Here is a 23,834-nt window from a genome sequence, read left to right as displayed (position 1 = left end):
CTACTATGTACTTACATCAGAAAAATAAATACAATGTACTTACTGTGTTTATAATGTATTTGAGAACACTTGTGGTGCTTTTGAGTTGGGATAGAGGTTGGGTTATGGACAGGTTTGGTGGTATGGGTAGGTTTAAGGGTGGGTTAAGGTGTAAGGGATGGTCAACAGTGTATTTACAAATGTAATTACAAAAGTTAATTACAGAAGTAAGTACATACATGTATTAAATCAAGCATAAGTACACAGTAAATACATGTATTTACACAATAAGTACATTGTAACAAACTATTAATTCCTATGTAAGTACATATTAGTTAAGGCCACAATATAAAGTGGGACCAAAAATACTATAATAATTCTAACTACAACATTATATGCAAATCTACGTTTATGAAAGACACAGGACTGTATTTATATCCTTTGAATTAATTTATCATTTCTGAAGAAAAGAATGTGAGGCAAAAGTGAGGAAAATTCCACCGTTTTCTTTATTAGCAGACATTGCAACATCAGATAATGTACATAACAACCTGCAGACTTCAAAAAATGTCAGACTCACATGGTAAAAAAATTACAATTTGCATGAAAACATCATGATCTTTAGTAAGCTGCCATCATTTTCATTCTTTTTTTTTTGCAGGGTAGAGTGAAATACATCAGCTCTGTCAAATATCTGCTTGAAGGTTATGATGTTTGTTTCTATATCATTTCTATCATGAACACTACACTAACTCTAGGACAAATTACTAAATAGCAAGGAAAATATACACGAGGTCAATTTCTCCCAACCATGTATATAATCGCTTGAAAAACCTTAAAACGAGTGAGGAAGAAGAATGCATGTGGAAACAGTTCAAGAAAACACTCAAAGCTCTAGAGGGGGGGTATGGTTTGTTTTTCTTCTAGACCAAATAAGTTATCAACAACAAGTGGCATTTAAAAATACTTTTAGAGTGGCATTCTCGCAGAAGCAATCACCGCAAATCTACAAGGTGCTCAGTATTTAGCTTCAGTTTGTGCTAAAAATCTGTACGGATACTTATAAAACCATTGATAAAAATATTTCTCTGTTAACAATATGCCTTGGAGGTTGGACAATGACACGATACTAGGAGTGATGAGGAGTTGCAATGACAAGAGTTGATGAGAGGGCAATAGTGCTACTCGGACTTTGCTTCCTTCGCTTCTTTGTTAGTCTTCGCAACCTGAGGAAAGATTGAGAGAAATAACAATGTAACAGTGTAATATTACAGTTTTGACTTTTGCATGTGCCTTGAGCCTGGTTTATACTTGATGCACCCGCTAGTTCGCTTGAGTGCGCGTGGCGACTGTGACTTCATCATTGTGTTTGCGAAGGTTCGCTTTTGGGTGCGTGCAACATGATTTCAGCTGGTGGAGCACACTTTTTTTTTTGAGACTCGAGCGAACAGTTGGCGAGGCATCACGTTTGATTTGAGTTGAACATGAACCACTTTAAAGAGATTTTTTCTGAAACGGGTATGACTGTACAGACATCTTTATGATCCGTCTATGTGTGATCATAGAATCAGATGGACAGTATTTATTGGCAAGTAATTGCAACAGTGGAAAGTTTTTGTAAGAGTTTGGAAAAACCTAAGGCATAAGTTTGCTAAAAGTGGAGACCCAGGTGGTTTTAATACACAATTACAGAATGTTTTTTTCCACAAGGCACAGTTTTTACAGTGATGTATATATTACAATTTTAAATTTAAAACAATGTAATAGTAACAAAACTAAAACGAAGGAACAAATTATTTCTTTGATAACTGGAGAGGAATATTTGAACCTATCACTTTACAATATACTGATGCCATTTTTAGGCTTTATTGGTGATAATGGTCAGCAATGTTGGACCATTATTGCCTTTTTTATAAAAATTAGCCAGACAGTAATGTGTGAATTGTGGAGCGAGCTAAATCCAAAAAAAAAACATCTGTATTTTTTAATAAATGTATTTTTAGCTTTTATTCCTGTCATAATAAAAATATATATTTGTAGAGCAACCCGTGTTCTCTTGCCATTAATATTTTAATAAACGTTAACAGGTAAAACTGAGATAAGTAAAAGTCTGAGATATAAACAAAAGCAAGTGATGCATCAAAGTTTGATTGAAAAAATCTTGAATGTTTAAAAAAAGCTTATAATCATTCAAATAAATTATAAAAACAATAAAAATAATAACTTCAAATACCTTGAATGATATAGAATATAGAAACTTTCTACTTCTCTGTTTATCCTTCTGATTTTACAGTAAGTTACTTTTGACCACCCCCTGTCGTTTTAAAGAATGTCCCAACGGCAAACGCGAATCAGTGGAGGTACACTCTGCTAGGCGAAAGTATAAATCTGACTTTAAAGGCCCTGTTATACTTCAAACTATGTTCTGTATGAATCTTTGAAAGCACAAAAAATTTTAAAAGGCTGAGTGACTGTATACTCAAAACAGTACACAAAACGCTGCAGTAGGTGGGGTTGTAAACGTGTCACGCTGCTTGTATGTAGCCCTACACACAACGACGGCAGCTAAAAGAGGAACAGTTTCATAAACACACAAAAAACTTGTGGAGTTAAGAGGTGGGCTTCTCATCCAGTTTTTGACCATCTCTGAGTCTTAAAATCTCTCTAGCAAGTGAACTTACAGGTGCGGATACTTCTGCACCAGCTTTGCTACTCACCCTTAAATACCCTTCAGTGTATTTATGTGGCTAGTATTGTTATTTTGGATGCTGTTTTCCTGTCAGACCCCCTTGAATAAGAAATGAATCAGGCAAAGGTGGCGGAGTTCCATATCACGTCCACTGATTGTGTAATGTTCACAGACCAATGGTAGCTCAAAGGTTTTAGGAGCTGTTTTGAACTGCGAAATTTACCTCAAAAAGGGCTTAGTTTTGGTTGGAGCTTGTCTGATTTTGTTGGAAGTATACCGTGGCCTTGAAGGGCATAGTTGAACCAAAGAAGAAAAGTATCTCATTTACTCTTGCTCATGTTGTTTTGAACCTTTATGAGTTTCTTCCACAAAAGATATTTAGAAAAATGCTGATTACTGGCAACCATGAACTTCCTTAACAGGAAAAAAACATACTATGGACAAAGAGCATAGAATTACCATCAGGCGAAAGTCTACTGCGATTTAGGAAACAGCCACTAGATGCCGCTAGTGTCACAGAGTGGCCATTTTGGAGTGAAAATTTCAATAGAACAACAGCATATTATAAGTCTGTAAAATAAACTATTGAAAGTGCTGATGATTGTGATAGTAAGTAATGTTTTGTCATCTTACAGGTTGTATCTCAGCTTTAATGCGCTTTTTAAACAAACAAATAAATAACAAAACAGCTGCTTGCCATCGCAACAGCAATAAGATCCAAATGACGGCCGATCGCTTTCACACCAAAATGGCGGCATAGTTGGACTTTTGCAATGGAACGTTCTATTGAGTGTCGCATCTTGGTCATTCATAGTTCTTTGCTATGGATGTTAGTGGGTGCCTGCTAATAGCATTTTTCAAAAGATCCTGTTTAATGTTCAACAGAAGAAAGAAACTCAAAAAGGTTTTAAATAAGTAAAGGATTTGTAAATAATGTCAGAATTTTAATTTTGGGTGAACTATATTTTTTAAATATATTAGTGTGAGAACAACTACTGATTTCATCACTCTTAATCAATATAAATGACTATGATAATTAAAGATAATATAATCAAACAGAGTTTTTATTGTTTTTATGTGCTGTGATATGTGAGTGTTTCCCCTACACACCGCATTGGTCTTTGCGTCTCCATTCTCGGAATGGTTTTCCTCATTGGCTGCAGACTCTGAGGTCTCCTTGGCCTTCACCTTGGTCTTTTTATCCTCCTTTTTAACAGCTTTGTCTTTCTACAGAAGAAGTGATTGATTAGCAGCACATTTTGCAAATTCATGATAGTATTATAATGTTACAGTTTTATTGTTCGCTCTTTAGTTTTGTGATATTATTTACCTTAGCCGTCTTTTTTGATTTGGGTTCAGCCTTCGCAGGAGCTGGTCGCTATAAACAAATAGGTTAAAAAATCATGTATGAGTGTAACCAGATATTGTTCACATGAAAATATAGACGTAAACAAAAAGGGAATAATAAAACTTTTCATTACGTTCCATTACTATTATTTTTATTTTCTTAATAGTAATAAAATAATAATGATTAAATAAAAATCCTATTACAATATTATATATATATATATATATATATATATATATATATATATATATATATATATATATATATATATATATATATTTATTTATTTTGTATAAATTTTATATATTCAGCACTTGGCATAATTGAGTACACCCCATTTTGAAAGTGAATATTTTTACCCATTTCTCAGTAAATATGGGCAATAGTTTTTATTAAACAGATATATTTATTAAAACAATATTTTAGTCACATCTTTAGAAATGGAAAGATAATTATAATAAAAAATTAATTTATGCAAAATATTGCAACAAAAAATGACAATACAACATTAACAAAATTTTATCTTTTTTTTACTCTTGATTTTTGCTATTTTTGAAAATTTTATTTAATATTTTTCTAAAACACAAATTTGGGCTACAAATTTTTAAACCATTATTGTAAGTTATGTTTTGTTAGATAAGTTCCAGGTTTGTTTTCAGTACTGACTAATCTAATGCATATGCAAATATAATATTGTAAAGCTTCCTAAAGACAATATTAATTAAGCACTGTGTATATATATATATATATATATATATATATATATATATATATATATATATATATATATATATATATATATATATATATATATATTAGAGTGTGTGCGTGATTATGGTGTAATACCCTTTGGTAAAATTAATTTTAGTAAGATATTTGATGCCGCTTTGTATAAAGATTTCATAAGGTCCAACTACTATGTGCTTCTGTTAAAAGAAAGTAATTGTAAAAAAAAAACAAAATATTATGCACACACTTTGCTCATGTTGTGGTATTGCAAAACTGTTTTGGAATATGATTAAATTTACAGTAGGCAAACTATGGTGGTATTGGTAGGTTTAATAATTGGTTAATGGGTAGGGTCGGGATATTATTATTGTATTATTGTTTGACTACATTCAAATAGTGATAGATTCTATAAGCACAAATCCCAGTAAGATACTGTAAACACAAAAGGAATGCAGCATTATTTGTTTAGCATACACATACTTTTACACTGTGTAAAAGCAATGCAAAAAGCAACAGATTGTATTTACACTATGTAAGGCATAGGCCTTAAACTCAATTCCTGGAGGGCCGCAGCTCTGCACAGTTTGCTCCAACCCTGAACAAACACAGCTGATCCAACTAATGAAGGTGTTCATGACTCTTCTGAACACCTCGATTAGTTGGATCAGCTGTGTATGATTAGGATTGGAACAAAACTGTGCAGGAATTGAGTTTGAGGCCTATGATGTAAAGTATTTTCTTCTTTATACCCATTAAGCATTTTATTTACACTTTTAAAGTGTTGAATTCATTTTAATTGAGAATAAACTTCTTTCCAATCCGTCATGTGATGGAAAAAAGAAACACTTTTCAGCATAGGTTGGATCTATCAAAACCTTCACTTCTAATACACATATGTACACTGTAATACTGTGCATCAAGTTGTTAATTTTAAATGTTTGTACGTTAAACACACTTAACATAAAGTGAATATAAATATTTATTTTGGGTTTAGCAGAAAATTACAGCTTTTCTATCGGATCTACATAAATAAGTAGACCTGTCAGCTTATTGGCTTTGTGTAGAATGTCAAATCTTCTCTAATACGGTGATCACTGACAGTAAATCTGACCAACAGACAGGCCTAAAGCTCTGTAGTAAAGCATTTTTAAACACACACACACACACACACACACACACACACACAGATCCTAGAGAATAACTGGGAAATATACGTACTGCTGATAACCGTGCAGATCTCCTCTGAGGCTGAAAAGAGTACAGATATGAGTGAAATATGCACACGCCACTATAAATAACAATTAAATAACAGAATTATCATGCAGTGTATTAAGTGTAAGCATGAACATATTCACCTCATCCTTTGCTTCTCCATCGGCTCTCTGTGAATGAAAAAACAAAACAAAAGTTAAAATCAAATCATTTAAACATTTTATTCAAAACACGTGCATTAATTCACTTTTCAAATGTAAAACCTAAAACAAATCGTGTGACGTGTGTGATTACAATCAACTGAGATCAGTTCAGCTCAACCACCCCTTATTAATAGCACAACCAACCCCTAGATGTGACCTGAGGAGGAGCTGACGGCAGCGCCATCTTTCGGTACTCAAGCGCCATTACTGCCATCTGCTCACACGAACAAAGACTATAAAATAATTATTACATTGTTATTATCGATATCGACGTGTTCGCGGTTAGCGAACTCGTGAGCATTGAACAAGTCATATTTAACCATATGTGGATATTTCGTGAATGAATTTCTAAGAGTTTCTTCTTGCACAGCATGGTTGACTCGAGGAGCAAGAAAGGCAGCAAAACAAACTTCATCCCGCCATTGTTCATACTGCGCAAAAATAAACCGTGTGAGGCTCGGATTTCAGAGATAATCATGTTTAAGCTGTGCATACATATATTTCGCAATGCAACGGATAAATAAACCACGAAAATGGCTATCAATACCGAACAACGCCTCCCTGGTGTAGGAGTGTGTGCGCGCGAGCAAAAGGATACGTACCTTTCTTTTAGGCATGTTGGGTCCTGAACAGATTTTTTTCTTAAAACACTAGGAAAGCAGCAGCTTTGGAAGAGATCTCTGCATATACGTGCGCAGTTCGATTCACTAAATACAGTAGTAAACACAGAGGAACATTACAGCAAAGGGACTGAATGGGATGAGGGGAGTGGCTACGCGTGATAGACGTCTGTTTGGACCAATCAGCGTTGAGAACTGAGAGCAAAGCATGAAGAAGATCTAAGCCGGTATCGCTGATAAATGTCGACAGTACAACAAGGTCGACTGAAAATATGAATCTTTAATCCTAAAATATGAAGGCTTAAGCCTTACAATTCAGTAGCTAACGTAGACGAGGGAAAATATTAGGCGAGGCCAATTTCGTAACAGTTTTGTCGTTTGTGTACAGGGTGAATCATTGTTCGAGTTCTGTGTTCAAAATGGCGCCTTCGACTTGAATCGGGTTAGGGTTTGTTTCCAGCCTGCAGATGACGGGACAAAAGAGGGGGAACCACACTTCTGTCTGTCTTGAGCATAGCAGACTGCTGCACAGTTGTCCCTTGTAACAATAGCATTGTTCCACACAAAAGCACTGGAGCAACAGATAACTTTATTTTGAAGCAAACTCACTGCCGCGCAGTTCATACACAAGTACATGCGCGTTCACCGTTCATGATTTCACAGGACTTACATTAAACAAAAAGTGCTAAACGTGCTTTTTCCACTAAAACAACATTCTACGGGTGTCTAAAACAATACGGGCATAATAATATCAGAACATTATAACCTAAAATGGAGAAAAAGATACATGTAGCTTAACCATATCTGCAAATTTATCGTTTTTTAACGCTCTTTGTTTAAATAATATATCCTAATACAGCTATCCAGTTTTCATTGTACTCTGAAAACACGCCATTTAACTGTGAGATCAAATGTTTCAGATAAAGCAGAAGCATTTTTGCGAGGCATGTTTGCCGAAGAGGCGGAGAACTAGGAGGGGTAAAAGAAAGAGAACTGGGGGCGATACAGACTGTTGACTGGAATGTTCAGATTCTCACCGAGACAAGCAGAGTAAATGGGATTTTAACACCGGGGTTGAACAGTAACGCCTATTTTCTCGCTCATACTATTTTTGTTTGCATTCCCGCGAAGCTCTGGAATTTGTGAATATGGTGATTAAAGTTTACATCGCATCCTCCTCTGGATCAACATCGGTAAGAACTTCAGATGAGCACCGTGATGGTAACACGCGACTGCAAACAGTTACAAAGTAGCAACAGCCACTAAAATGTCACAGCAATGGCAACATTTATCAATGTGACTAGTCCATAATCCTGTATTTTGTGTAGTGATTGGTCATTGCTGATTTATGTCAGATTAAAAAACAATGCTGAAGTAAATACAAATATGATAGGATAATTTGGCGACAGTTAATTGTGCATGTTTTAAAACGAAAACCTCATGCAAATGTTGGAATATTATTAGACAAACCATTTCATATTGTGTTATTATTATTGTTACAATCTAATTAAACCTACAGGAAATATTACCACTGTAGAGACTACATAACTTATTTCTTTCTCCAGCAAATTTAACAAAGAAACACATTCAGTACAAAGTCTAAATATGGTGATGAAGTTGACAGTTAATGTAACCACTTCCTCATTGGTGTACTGGAACTAGCTATCATACATCCCTTTTGTTCAACTCCACCAGAAATGAGATGCAAAATAATGCATAATTGCACACTGCAAGGTAGTTCATAAAAACGGACATGAACATGACAGGTTTTAGTGGGTTTGTTTTAACTGCATCCTGACTGTTGGAAAGTTAACAGTTTTTGGCTGTGTGTAAAATGGCCGCGCTAGAGGGAGCTGTTCCTCTTGCAGGTGATTTGGCTGTAGCTCTTCCTAATTTGGTGAGTTGCAGAAAACTCTTGTGCTCCAGATACTTTAAGTTATGTAACATCAGAATGACACACAGTCTTGACTAGTTTATGCTCCTGCCACCAGTTGCATTTGTTTAGTTTTTTTTGTGTGTGTATGTATTTTTTCTTAAATGAGGAGCGGGGAAAAGCTAAATTTGACTTTGTTTGACTTTTATTACTTTATAGATTAATAGGTATTTTTTTTCTAAGGTGGACACAGATTAAATGTTATATTTGTATTACATTTTAAACAAAACAAACATTATCATTTATTACAAATGTATTTAAATATAAGGACCAATACTGTAACGTTTAATTTTGATTCTGTTTTTAGGCTGGTGTTTTAGTAGTTATGGATAGGAATGGGCCGGTATAAGATTTTGACAGTATGATTACCTTGGAGAAAAATGTCACGGTTTCATGGTATCATGGTAGTGTGCTCATTGCTCTAAAATATATTCTTATTAAATGTCTGGGTAAAAGCGTTTTCCCCTTTGAACACAATAGATTTTATTTTTTTAAAAGATTTATAGTATTTTGGAGCTGTAAACATGTCAGGCGACACAATTCATAAGAAATCACTGACTTCTGCTGTCTTCATTTGTTTCTAAAATAAAGATTTCTTTACAATTTAAAATGGCATCTTTGGATATATTTTCTGCTGGAGATACTTACACATATCTTAGGAACGGTATTACAGAAAATATTGGCGGTTTTAGAACCTTGGGCCTATCATACACTCGGCGCAATGTGGCGCAAGGCACGACGCAAAAGTTGTTTGCTAGTTTCAGCAGGGTGCGTTAGTTATTCGCCTCGCTCACACACTGCTTAATACACACAAGATGTAGAGCAAATATCTTTACATATGAAAAAGAATTAAATATTAAGGATTTATTTAGGATATAATAAGGATATATATAGGATATAAATATAAAGTATTAAAATATTAAAAAAAACATTTTCTAGTCTACATAAATTTAAAAACCACTGCCTTCATGCCTTCTTCATCTCGGGAGGCTTTTTCAGTTTATTCATAACAATTCAGGACTTTTTTATAATGCTATCATTATTATCAGTATTATTTATTATATCCATATTTTTATTTGTTTTATTAAAAACAAGCCTAGATTTGTCCACCTGTCAGGTTTCAGACCATATGGGGCACAGCATGTGTTTTAGTATATAACTTTTATATAACATTTTTTTAACACACTTCGTTATTATTGTTTATTGTTTATTTGTTATTTATTGTTTATATTACATTTATTCGTTTGGTGGAAATTAGAACTTAATTTAGAAATAGTTTTGAAACAAATTGTTGTGCTTAACAAACAAAATTATTTATAGGCTAATTGATGTCTGTATGTACAAGGTTTCCCTATCCACGGGAGCGAAAGTGAAAGTAGATTATGAGATGCCTTATCTCTTATTCTCGCGCTATAGATGCTCTGATAAACTGTTTTCTTGCTTGAGAAATGCTCAGTTTTTCTACTTACAAAGTCGCCGTGTAAATAGCAAATGCGCTTATAGCACGACACAACTGGCTTTTAAAGGGAATGGGAAATGAGACTCTGATTGGTTTATTCTCAAAACACACCTATAACTCATTAAGAAAATAAGATCAACCCTTTTAGACCATGCGCCACAGTGCAAAGCGGATTTTTCAACCCTTATGTTAGCAAAAGTGGATTCTGACACACCCTGAAACCGTTTGCACATGGACCGTCAAAATAGAGCCCCTTGACTTTTCCAAACCGTGGTACACTTTGAAAATGGTTATCGTCCCATGTCAGTTTTGGATTACAAATGCAGTTACCACAAAAGATGTCAAGTCATCTGTACAGGATTTAAACCATCACAGAAACCCTGGAAAAGTCATGGAAATTAGTTGAACAAATATCTATACTTGAAATAGGACTGTGCGATATTGGAAAAATTTGACATTACAATACTTTGTATTTCTGTGATATATATTGCGATGTGAATACAGTTTCACCAGATGATTTAGCAGGTTTATTTAGATTGATTGGGGGAATTTTGTAGAGCGAGTAAATCCCGAAAAATATGTAGCAAATAAAATAGAAGCATAGATAAAATATAGTAAAGATAAAAGTGAATTATATTTTTCAGCTATTCCCTATTCAGGTACAGATATTGAAGAATCAACACTGCATAGTCTTCACTGTAAATCATTTAATCTTTTGTTTTAAACTTGAAATATTGAAATGTTCACAGTCACATGCCTTAAAGGGAGAGTTTACTCAAAGATTAAAATTTACTCACTATTTACTCACACTTCCCTTGTTTCAAAACTATAGGAGTTATTAAATTATATTCTTTTTGTGTTCATTTAAAAAAAAGAAAACTCATAAATGTTTGAAACAAGTGAAGGGTGTAATGAAAATAGTAATGAAAATGTAATGAAAAAAGTAATTTTTGGGTTAAATCTCTTTAAAAAGGTATGCAGATGATAAACTTTTACTCCATTATGACTAAACTCTATATTAAACTATAATCCCAACATTGCATTTCCTGCGTTGTGACTATTGCGATTGCACACATTGCGATATTGATGCAGAAACGAAATATTGTGCAGCCCTAACTTGAATATAGGTTACTTTTCTTCACTTATTATTTTCTGTCCTTGGCCACAAACGTGCTCTCACATTGTTACTGTGCAAGCATTATCAAAATCAATTTTACATAGATAAATAAACAAATTTAAACAAAATAGATTGTTGTGTTCTATGATATGCTGTAATTAATTTTAACGTCATTGTTTTTCCTATTATTTACTATGTATATAGACATTACATGAAACATTACGTCATGAAAATGTACTTGAAAGTTCTGCAAAAGTCTTGGAAAAGTCATGGAATTTTAGTAGTAGTAATGTGTCTTTAAAAAATATTCTGACAGGCTTAAAGGGGTTATAAAATACAGTTTTAGTTTTTCTATTATGCTTATCAACGTTAGATTATAAGGTTTTCGTCTACGTTCATTCTTACACTCTAATTTTCATACTGTCATAAACAAAATAAAAAAAACCTTAACTTAAAATAGCCTAAATGTCTGTGATAGGCTCAAATCATCACACTGTAATCATTCCCTCTTTTAAAGCATCATGTTTTGATACTCGAGATGACAAGAGCTGTGGTATACCCATTTAGATTGACTGAATTTCTTTTGCAGAAGAAAACACAATGAAGCAATTATCACAACTTTATCCACATTTACAGGGTTGTTGCAGCTAGAAGTTAATGAAAATGATTTGTATTATTTATTAAATTTCCCATTAATTGTATTTTATAAATGTCTACCCCCATTCCAACCCTAAAACCAACCATCACAGTAATGTAAAAACAGTTAGACTGTGTAATATTTATGTTATCAATTAAATTACTCAATAATTTTTTATAATAACGACTACCCTAACCCTAAACTAAACTGTCACAGTAACGTAAAATTATGAATTTTTTTTATACAGTGTGTTAAAAAATGCTGCTATATTGATGTGCATGTTGCACTTTTGGCCGGCTGTGTATCCTGTCTAGACTTTACCTCTTAACAGTGATGATTGCTTTTGTTTGTCATTGCAGTCTGTAAGAAGCGACAACTCAATCAAGTATTATCTTTTGTGATTATTTAATGATTTAATTGGCAACACTCAAACAATTTCTCTTGTTATCTTAATGGTTTGACCTTCATCACGAACTTGCTAAACAATCCACATCCAGATGCACAAGTACTTCGGATAAAGCAAACATTTTCGAATAACATAAATGTAACTTTTTTAAGTAGCCACTAGTTTCAAATTACATGTGCCATAACATATTATTTATCATAGATAAAGGTGCTCTATGTAAGCTTTTGACTCTTCTAAACATAAAAATACCATAAAATGTTTGCAGATATTTAATAAACTTGCTAAGTGAACATAGTTGTTTCCCTAAAAAACAATGCTAATGTGCGTTATGTGCCTAAACGTCTGTTTTTGTTTTGATCATTTAACCTGCTCACTGCCAGTTTAGGCAATTATATTTCAGCTGCTTGCCTTGGTAGAAAACCGCATATTTCATTCAATCAGTCATTCAGAAAGGCTCTCAAAGCATGCGTAAATGACCGAAATGCAACCAAAATGGACAGTAGCAGACGCTGAAATGAGATGCAGATTCAGAGTTCCACATGAGGTGGTTATGAATTAGCAAATAATATAAGTATTACGAACATAAATATTAGGTGTGCAGGTTACATTGTAACCCCATGTCCTAACAACACTTTAGCCTTTTGGCTATTTGCACAAGACAAAACACGACAGAAATTGAAATACAGCCATTCTGAAGCACAGAATAGTGCACTTACTGCACTCCAATGAAATGGTAGGGATTGTAATCTAAGTATTATATATTAAACCTCTTTAACATTATTAAATGTACATGCTGAGACACTGATATGTGTCACACATTTCAAATGGTTTATTTTATTTTCAAGATCTGAGTTAAACTATCTTCTGCTGCTTTCAGCAGTATGGGAATAAATGTCATGTAAAATGGCATTTAAACTTTCATTATTACCATTTAACACTGAACAAAGCGCATGAGGTTTACCTGAGGTGATCATCAGTTTATCATGCTGTTCAGCTACAGGAAATAAAAGCTGTTTCTAAAATATAAATTTCAGGTGTTGAATAGGACAAAACCTCCTTTTAATATGGAAAATATTGTCTTCATTGCATGCCATTGCTTTTATATAGAACACTTTAAATACTGCTCTTGCTGTCGTCAATCTGGCAATCTGCACGTGCGTGTGTTTCGAACCAGGTGTGCAATACCTAGTTCAACCACTGGGTGTCAAACTTACAGAAATTAATTTGCATCCTTTAGTTTAATAAAGTAAATGGTGAGGCTTCTCAACAAGAGTAAAGACTCCAATCTCACTCACTCCAGACTCATATGAACACAAATATTTGTATTTAAATGTGGTAACATAAAAATGGAACACTGAAAATGCTTTCATGTATAAGATACCGCACATTTAGTAAATAAATAAGTAGTAAATAGTATGCATTTCAACAGATATTTATTTTGTGTACAGTAGATAAGTAAGGTCTAAGTCTAAGTACATATCATTTTGACAGGGTTTGTCCGTAACAATCACAAACATATATTGATTATATGTGACTTTTGATCTTGGATTGTTTTATTTTACTTGCCAGTTGGATCTAAGGAGCCCATAGGTCAATAATTAAAATGGGTAAACTTTTAATTGAGCATGGATTCCCTTTGAAAAGATTAGCTAAAAAAACAAGTAGTCTTTTGTGTCTCTTTTTTGTAGACTGGATTAAAATTATATCTACATGTTATAAAACATAAAAAGTATTGATGAAAAATAAATTTCATTAAATAATAACTTTTTCTTGCATACCTCCTCAATTTGAGGGCACCAGATTCGGTTTCCATCCATTTTGACATGATTTGATTTTCTTTTTCTCTCAGATCAAGAAACAGCAACAGGATGTCATGGGCTTCTTGACAGTCAATAAAATAGATTTTGAGGAGTGTGACATTGCAGCTGATGAAGAAAACAGAAAGTGGATGAGAGAGAACGTTCCAGATGATTTCCGACCAGCCACAGGGAACCCCTTACCACCTCAGATCTTCAATGAAGAGAAATATTGTGGGGTTTGTACATGTTAGGAATATTATGTGTTGGTGTAGTGGCTCACAGAGTAAAATTCAGAAATATAACACACTGCAAAAAATATATTTTCTTAGTTTTTGTACTGTTTCTCGCCTAAATATCTAAATACTCCTAGCCAAGAGGCATTTTTTAGACAAGCAAGAAATATTGTCTTGTTTTCAGAAATAATATGTGAAAATAAAGTGAATTAAAATTGATCTTGTTTTCGTTTTGAAATAATATTTTTAGTTTACCCCATTTTTAGATAAACTTTTGCTTATAATGTAAAGTAACAAGTTTGACCTAAAATATTCCTTCAAAGGCATTATTCACCCAAAAATGAAAATTACCCCATAATTTACTCACGCTCAAGCCATGCTTGGTGTAGATCAGTGTTTTTCAACCATGTTGCTGGAAGACCACCAGCACTGCATGTTTCCTTTTGTAACACCCAGTACACAGGGTATCCGCGGGGTCTCAAAAAGTATTAAAAGTTGATAAACCAATTATGAGAAAATGAAGGCCCTTAATAGTTATTAAAAAGTCTTAATCACATTTTTAGGAGGTCTTAAATTTTGTTTAAGCATTGTCTAAAGTGTTTGACTCCAAAAAAGCATAAATATATATAATTTCCTTCTAATATTGTCAACGGCGTGCTCAATCCATGCGATTGGTTGAGGCCAGGGCGTGTCCGGCCAAGCTCCTCCATCCAGGTGATGTCACGTAATTTGCGACAAATGTGGGAAGGTGATGTGACGCTTTCCACATGTAGCGAAACTATAGAGTGAAACAGACAGCAAATGACAAAATGTAAGTTCGCTTACTCCTATTTGGAGAAAGACGAGCTTAAACAGTGGCTGAAGCCTGTCGCTGAATGTAATTTATTCTTTCTAGCTTTGTTTCTTCCATGCTTATCTGAGCTCTGTTGAATGGTTGTGCTCCATTGATTTAACTACAACTGTTTATTAACAACTGTTTGTGAAGTTTATTTATAGACTGATTTCGATAGGATCACGTGCTTATGATTGCTTGCAGCCGGTCCCGCATTATTTAGTTTATGAGTCATCAATCAGACGATTCCAAAGCCACTATAAATACTCTAAATTCCATATAACAGCCATATTCGTTTTGAAGAATCCCCCCTTCCACCCCTACTCCTCTTCCTTTCCTAGATGGGTGGCACGGTGGCCCAGTGGTTAGTATTGTTGCCTCACAGCAAGAACGCCACTGGTTCTAGTCCTTACTAAGCCAACCAACATTTATGTGTGGAGTTTACACATTCTCCCTGTGGACACGTGGGTTACCCCCAGGTTCCCTGGTTTCCTCCCACCGTCCAAAAACATGCAACTTTAGTTAATTGACTAATCCAAATCGGCACCATAGACATGCTCCTAGTAAGTAGTTATTTCTTAACAGCAATCCCTATCTGTTCATTAGCTACAGCAGGGAGTTCTCGCATCTACCTGAGCTTAAACTCCCCTCTCGCCTTGCAAACGGGAGGTCTTTTTGCTTAATATGTTGATAATGCTCCTTCAACAAACATTTAACTGACTATAAGAAACTTTTCAAGTACATGTCAACTTACACTTACCCTAGCCCCAACCTAACAGTCTACTTATAATCTAATAAGAATGAATTGGCATGTAGATGCAATATAGCTTAAATTTAACAAACGGACCATCAACATGAAGTTTGACTGATAGTCATATACACTGGTTTAACTATTTTTTTTTTAAAGCATGACATCTTAGAGTTTAAAAATTGAAAACATTTATAATACTCATAGTAGATTAACTGCAGACTTAGTCTATGTGACATTGTGACATTGTTAACAGTCTTACATTGTGACATTGTGTTAGATTGTCTTAACAGCACTCAAAGAGAGACTCTAAGAATTGAGCAATGCTTTCTTTTGCTATCTGCTCCCTAAATGATACTTCTGTGTTCTAGAACTATGAGGCGTTTTTCTCTGCTCGGGAGGACAATGCTGTGTACGCGTTTCTTGGTTTGACTGCACCCCCAGGTTCAAAGGTAGGTGTTCTGACTGACATAAAGGGTACTTTATTCCCACTTCATATGTACTGTACTATCCCAATTCACACCATACAGACAGAAGCCAACAAACTTGAACAATCACCAGATATTTTATGCACCAATTCAGCATGTTCTGATTTTTGCAATTGGCAGAAATGAGCTTCAAAACACACAAACAGACAATCAGAACGTTTACATGGACACCAATAGTCCGATTTTAATACGAAGAGTCTACCATGTAAACAGAGATTTTTGATCCAGCTAAAGTCATCCCAAATCAAATAAAGAAGTAGAGTATTCCTGTTTTACACCATGTCCTAACATCACTCAGTGCGACATACAATTTGTCTGTCTGCATCAAACATGATGCGACACGGCAGAAACATTTAAATACCAGCTATTCATTTAAATATCAGCCACTGCACTGTCAACGAAACGGTAAGTTATAATCAAATGAATACATATTTATAAATATGTTACACCTACATTACACATATTTATGAGCACTAAAATAACATTCTAAAATAGTCTTGAGTGACTGATGTGGTGTAAGTGACTGAGTCACAGTTTTGACTTTCATTTTCAAACCAGCTGCAGTTATTTTATTTTTAAGATCTGTGTGAAACTAACTGCTTTCAGTAGTACGGCAATACATTTAACATATAATGATATTCAAACAAAATTGGTAACATTTAACACTGAATAAAGCACATAAATCGGTACCTGAGGTGATCATGGCCATTATAGAATATCCTGTCGTTATGCTGCAATGTTGCAGAAATAGAAATCATTGCTAAAATAGAAATTTTGCGTGAGGCAGTCAGATGTATAGGACAAAAATATATGTGCTGGATGGATAGGCCATACACATATGACTGTTTGACACTGTTAGATTTTGCTTAACTATTCTTGGGTAGCTCGCCAATGTATTAGATGACTCTAATACAACCAAAAAGTAAGCTAACCAAAGTTCTTATGGGGAGAAGAGTTTATTGAAGACAATAGCCCCTTTCACACAGTGATACCGGTAAATTTCTGGAAAATTTCCGGAACGACTTTACCGGTATATTGAAAAAAGCGCTGTTTACACAGGCGAGGACGTTACGGAAATTTTCCGGAAAAGAGCATTCACACATCCATTCCAAAATACCGGTAAATTCTGACATCATTCACCACAAATGAGCTTTAAACGGCTGCGCTTGTATTTGTAAACATTTGACTAAATTACAAACTCTGTGGATGATCAATATTGTGAACAACTTTCGCAGGATCACTTTCGCATGTCGAGATGTTCATAATATGTGCGTGTGCAGGCGCTCATAGGCGCACGCAAAGCTTGAAGGTAAACAAACAACGGCTTATCATAAGCATCTCATCGATGATTATTTACACTGTTGGCATTAAGAAGAACATATAAACGTGATCTCACTAACTTCTAGCAGCTAAATGTGTCTGGAAAAATATTCAAAGGCTTTTATCCTCACAAACAGCGCGGACGTAAATGCGTCTGACTGTTGTGATTGGCTAAAGCAGGTGTCTCACGTCAGCACGTTCTAGACGTGCACGCGCTTATTACGGGAATCTTCCTTCTGCATTCACACAGCGCAGCATTCCGGCAAATTGCCGGTAATGTTACAACTTCTCTTTCCGGAAAATAGCCAGAACGAATTTACCGGTATTTTCAAAAAGGACCTGTTCACACATACAACCTTTCCGGAAAATTGCCGGCAATTTTCCGGAAAGGTCTGTATGTGTGAAAGGGGCTAATGAATGGTTCAGTTCCTCAGCATCGATGTTAAACATATGAAACAAGTCATACATTCTATCAACATCATTTTATGCACCTACTGAGTTACTTTTGAAAGTAATGCTTTACAATATTGAGTTACTCCTCAAAAAAGTAACTAGTTGTTTTACTTAGTTATTTTTTAGTTACTTTTGAGTTACTTTTGCTTTTGACTGAGGCTTGATATCTTTCAGAACTTGTTTTTTTTCTTTCTTTTTTAATAGAGGAGTTCTGTGATTAACAACACATTGTATAACCTTCATTAATCTTTAAAAATACCACATCAAAACTATTATTTTAGGAGAATGTTATCTGAGTACTTCCTGACCCCAGAGCTATAAATGCCGTATATACAGATTATTGAAAGTTAAAGCTACGTGTTTGCTACCTTTGTGCTATTTGTGCTATTTATTATGTTGGCTTGAGAAAGCCAACATACTGTTATACTACTGTCCTTGAAAACAAACGTATCTCCTCCTAGGCCGTTCATGCCACAAGGCCCAAATGTGGTCAAAATGTGCCTTCTACATTCAAGATTGTTGCTATATCTCCTCATGCCTGTAAGACTTATTGTTTTTTAATAAAAAATGTTAAATATAAAATTTTTAGAATCCGAGCATATAAAAAAATTATACAAGCCCCAAATTTGGCCAGAAGCTGTATTAAGATGCGGTAGATTTTGTTGCAATATCTTTAAGGTTTATCAGACTTATAATTTTCCAATAAATAATTTTTAAGCATTATTATTTTTCTCATAATATGGCAAGCCATTTTTGACTTAAACTTCATATTTTTACTGATATGGGAAGCCATTTTTGCATGTATCACTTTCGCACTTATTAAACATTGTATTTTCCAAAAAATACGGCAAGCCATTTTTACATAATGTTCATTGCCTTAGTCCCTTTATTAATCAGGGGTCGCCACAATGGAATGAACCGCCAACTTATCCAGCATTTGTTTTACACAGCGAATGCCCTTACAGCCCCAATCCAACACCAGGAATACATAATGTTCAAGTCCAGTTTTTGACACTCATAAAGACTGTCATAGAAACATCGGGGTTGATTTAGATCACTCATATTGCCAAGAAGCTTTGATGTATCATCACTAACCTGCCAAATATCCCCATAGCAATAAAACTGTATAACCTAGCAACCATTAAAAAATAGCAATATCTCTACATCAGAACATCGTAGGGACCTGGGCATTGGCTTGTTTGACTCATGCTAGCAAATGGGACTTCTTGTGTACTATGCATGGTAACAATGATAATGGAAGCCAAGTGCTATTAACGATTAGCTACAAGCTATTCATGTATTGCTGTGCATCCTGCATGTTTTAAGCAATGTTTAAGTTGGGTGCACAACTAACGTTTTCTCCGTTGGACTTTAGACCTGCTTTCAGCTGGTCTATTGCACAGTCTATTTTAGTTTCTCAAAATAGCAAGGCGCCAACAATGCGCCTTAACACACCTCTATATTAGACCAGAACACCCATGAGTCCACAAAGTGGCACAAATGGATTTGCTATTTAAACAACGTGGCGTAAGACAGGTTGGCGTTGGTCTGAAAATAGCAACACGTCTTGGAAACATGTCTTGTGCCGGGTGTTTATATGAGCCTATATCTTTTGCTTGTCTAGAAAATGCTTCTTGATTTAAGAATTGTTCGAAACTCGGACTAAAAAACAAGACAAAAAATCTAATACAAGTATTTTTTGCAGTGTTTTTCCTTATTCAGATCAAAGTAAATCATTCCATTACTTATGTCCAATTGTTGTAACAGACTGATAAAAAAACAAACTGACAAAGTGGATGATGCTAGTTGTTTTATTCCTGACCAAGCAATTTTGTGTTTAATAGACATCCAATCATAGACGTTTTCTTAGCTAGAAGATGGCTAAAAATGGGCAGTAAAAATCTAATAGATGCAATTGTCCAAAATCCAATACACAGATCAGACAGACTTCACGTGTGTAGTCATTCATTCATGTGTATTTGAAGACTAGTCTTTTTTTGAAATAAAAACTTCTCCTTTTTATAGCCAAAACATCTTTATTTTTAGATGTCTGTGTGAAGTGTCCACTCAAAGGAATCTAGTTTGGGTGTTCCTGTTTAGTCTCAGGGCCACAATGTCTTTGCTTCATAGACCACACTCTGTAGAATGTCTGATCTGAACTGATACAAAGTGCTTATATTTGTTTCTTCACAGGAAGCAGAAGCTCTGGCTAAGAAAATGCAGATGTAATCTAAAGAAGCCGCTCTAACACAGCTGCTGAACTCCTGCACTTTTTTATTTTTATTGTTGGTCCTTTTTTTGTTTGCACCTATGAAGTTATACAGTTGAATTCAGGATTACTAGCCCCCTTTTGAATTTTTTTTCTTTTTTAAATATTTCCCAAATGATGTCTAACAGAGCAAGGAAATTTTCACAGTATCTCTGATAATATCTTTTTTTTTCTGGAGAAAGTCTTATTTGTTTTATTTTGGCTAGATTAAAAGCAGCTTTTAATTAAGAGAAAACATTTTAAAGTCAAAATTATTAGCACCTTCAAGCTATATTTTTTTTCAGTAGTCTACAGAACAAACCATTGTTATAGAATAACTTGCCTAATTACCCTAACCTGCCTAGTTCACCTTATTAACCTAGTTAAGCCTTTTAATGTTACTTTAAGCTGTATAGAGGTGTCTTGAAAAATATCTAGTCAAATATTATTTACTGTCATCATGGCAAAGATAAAATAAACCAGTTATTAGAGTTGAGTTAATAAAACTTTTATGTTTAAAAATGTGCTGAAAAAATCTGCTCTCTGTTAAACAGAAATTGTGGGAAAAATAAACAGTGGGGCGAATAATTCTGACTTCAACTATATATAATGAGATATTTTGTCTTGCTTTGTGATGAGTTGGAAAGAAATCATTCCTCAACTCATTCAGATAAACATACACTACCGGTCAAAAGTTTAGGGTCAGTCATGTTTTAAATAGGGTCAGTTAAATGTTTTAAAATAGGCTTCTCCTGCTCACCAAGGCTGCATTTATTTAATCAAAAATACAGTACGAATTGTAAAATTGTGAAATGTTATTGCACTATGAAATAACTGTTCAAAAGTAGTTTATCATTTAATTTAGTAATTTATTCAGTGATTTTAATTCATTTTCAGCTTCATTACTCCAAGCTTCAGAGTCACACAATCCTTCAGAAATCACTCTATTATTAATTAATTAATTCTTATTATTATTAATGGTTATAGTTATAAATGCAATAATTGATTTCATTTGAAACTACATACAACAAGGAATACATATTTTAATAAATATTTAACAATTTACCATTTGTTTTGTAACATTTCATAAATGCCGCCTTGATGAACTGAATAATTTTCTTTTAAAAAAACATGAAGAATAAAACCCGACCCTAAACGTTTGACCAGTAGTGTAAGTAAAGCTGTTTTTCACTTGTTGTCAAGACTTCATTTCTCAGAATTTTAAAGGGACGGTTCACCTAAAAATAAAAAAGGTCTTATTAATGGCTCATATTCAAGTGTTTCCAAACCTTTATTAGTTTCTTGTTTCAGTTGAATATAAAAGAAGATATTTTGAAGAATGCTGGGAACCGGTAACCATGACATTCATAGTAGGATTAGTAAATGCTATTGGATGTCGATAATTACCAAACAACCTTTATTTGTTTGTTCATTTCCTTCAGCTTATTTATCAGGGGTCACCACAGCAGAATGAACCACTAACTTATCCAGCATATGATTTACACAGAGGATCTCCTCAACCCAGTACTGGGAAACACCAATACACATTCACACACTATGGTCAATTTTAGTTGATCCAATTCACCTAGAGGCCATTTCAATGTGGTCATGTCATTTATCCATGAACATTTCCTGCATGTTATCAAACTGTTTGATAACTGTAATAAGAGGCAATTCAATCATAACTTACTGTTAAAACAGCTATCATAACATTATTTATCAATACCAGCCGCTTTGGATTCTGGGAAGCTACATAGAGATATTAAAAAAATAAAACAAGAAATATGTTGGGACCATTGTTTTTGTTTAAATCCCTCTAAATGGTCTATAGCGTATGTTTTTTGACTGCGGGGGAGACCGGAGCACCAGGAGAAAACCAAAACCAACACGGGGAGAACATGCAAACTCCTCACAGAAATGCCATCTGGTCCAACCAAGACTCAAATCAGCAATCTTCATGCTGTGAGGCAACAGTGCTAACCACTGAGCCACTGTGTCGCCCTTTTTTGATTGTTCAACAGAACAAAAGAAATTCAAACAGGTTTGCGTGAAGTTAGAGGAGGAAATGATGACAGGATTTTTATTTTGGGGTGAACTATCCCTTGAAACTATTCCTTGGCAAGTTTTGCTTGAATGTCCTTCATTAGTTATGTGGCATGATACTTTCAATTAGTGCAGATACACTGTACACACAACAAGCTCATGCGTTTTCACTATTTGTAATTTTTTTTAAAGAATTGTTGCCAAACTAGTTATCATTTTTGTCTGTTTAAGCATTCTCTTTTTTCTCTTCTCTTTTTTTAAGCTTTTGCCATTTTCTACTAAATGAATGCTATATTTCATGCCGCATTTTTGTTTTACCTCAAGCATCCTTCATGTCTTAATATTAGTATTCTTTCTGTTTATTACTTAAACAAGAGGAAAAAGCAACAGGCTTATAATAGAGTTTAATTTTGGTACTTTAATTTGTTTATGGGGTACTTTCTGAAACTTTTAATACAAAATAATCTATACTATAGTGCAGCGTTTCCCATCCTTGTTCCTGAAGGCACACCAACAGCACACATTTCCAACTTCTCCCTTATCAAACACACCTGAATCAACTCATCAGAACATTCAAAGAAACTCCAGAAGCTGAAGTTAATGGGTCAGAAAAGGGAGATATCCAAATATCTACTGTTGGTGTGCCTCCAGGAACACAGTTGGGCAACACTGCTGTGGTGGATCTTTTCAGGCAAGTAAATGGCACAGATATTTGATGATTTCTACTATGGTCAGGCCTACGTTTATAGTATCACTTGGCATACTGTAATGCACTATGCCTTTGATATGATATTGATGACAAATTGCCATTTGTCTGTGACTTTTAGAGGAATGTCTGATTAGCATTTTTATAAAAAAAAAAAAGGAAAAGGTTTTGAAATGACACATTGTTTTGTATTGTAATGTCATAACTGAAATTGTTTCTTCTATTTACCACTGTCTTATGAAAATAGTACCAAAGTAATAAAACAATTGTAAAACATCTGTGTCAGAGTGGAAAGGAATGTGACAATGGTGGACAATGATTTTGTTTTTTAAGTGCAGACTTTTGTATTTGTATACTGCAAATCAATAAATGAGTAAAAACTGTATATGGTACAATATACTAAATAAATGTTTTAAACTCTGACTGATGACTGAATCTCTATCTGGGTATATATATATTTAAATATTTAAAATATAAAGTCAACCACATAGTGTCTTTATTTTTGGGTGGATGGGGAGGGGGTATGTTTAGGGTGGTTTAAACTAGAATTTAAACTAGAACCGCCACTGGGACTGGGTCATAGAATTATTAACTCACATTAAGGATAGGAATTAAGCAGTGCTGTGTGATGT

At 34.3% G+C, this 23,834-nt stretch overlaps 2 protein-coding genes across 2 annotated transcripts; one reads left to right on the top strand and one right to left on the bottom strand.

The window, feature by feature from the left end:
• Positions 1-465: 465 nt before the first annotated feature.
• Positions 466-6,953, bottom strand: hmgn6 (high mobility group nucleosome binding domain 6). The gene is made up of 6 exons (NM_001161336.1): positions 6,763-6,953; positions 6,101-6,127; positions 5,964-5,993; positions 3,999-4,046; positions 3,779-3,895; positions 466-1,205 (listed from the first exon to the last, which is right to left on the bottom strand). The coding sequence occupies exons 1-6, from the start codon at positions 6,775-6,777 to the stop codon at positions 1,161-1,163; spliced, it is 282 nt and encodes a 93-aa protein (NP_001154808.1). The 5' UTR covers positions 6,778-6,953; the 3' UTR covers positions 466-1,160.
• An 883-nt stretch (positions 6,954-7,836) lies between these two features.
• Positions 7,837-23,625, top strand: sh3bgrl (SH3 domain binding glutamate-rich protein like). The gene is given in 4 exon segments (NM_201209.1): positions 7,837-7,973; positions 14,182-14,367; positions 16,316-16,396; positions 20,399-23,625. Coding segments are annotated over 4 exon segments (348 nt in total). The 5' UTR covers positions 7,837-7,928; the 3' UTR covers positions 20,435-23,625.
• Positions 23,626-23,834: the final 209 nt, after the last annotated feature.

This window comes from Danio rerio, chromosome 14 (assembly GCF_049306965.1).
Source record: "Danio rerio strain Tuebingen ecotype United States chromosome 14, GRCz12tu, whole genome shotgun sequence".
Classification (NCBI taxonomy): Eukaryota; Metazoa; Chordata; class Actinopteri; order Cypriniformes; family Danionidae; genus Danio; species Danio rerio.
This window is presented reverse-complemented; position numbering and strand designations above follow the sequence as displayed.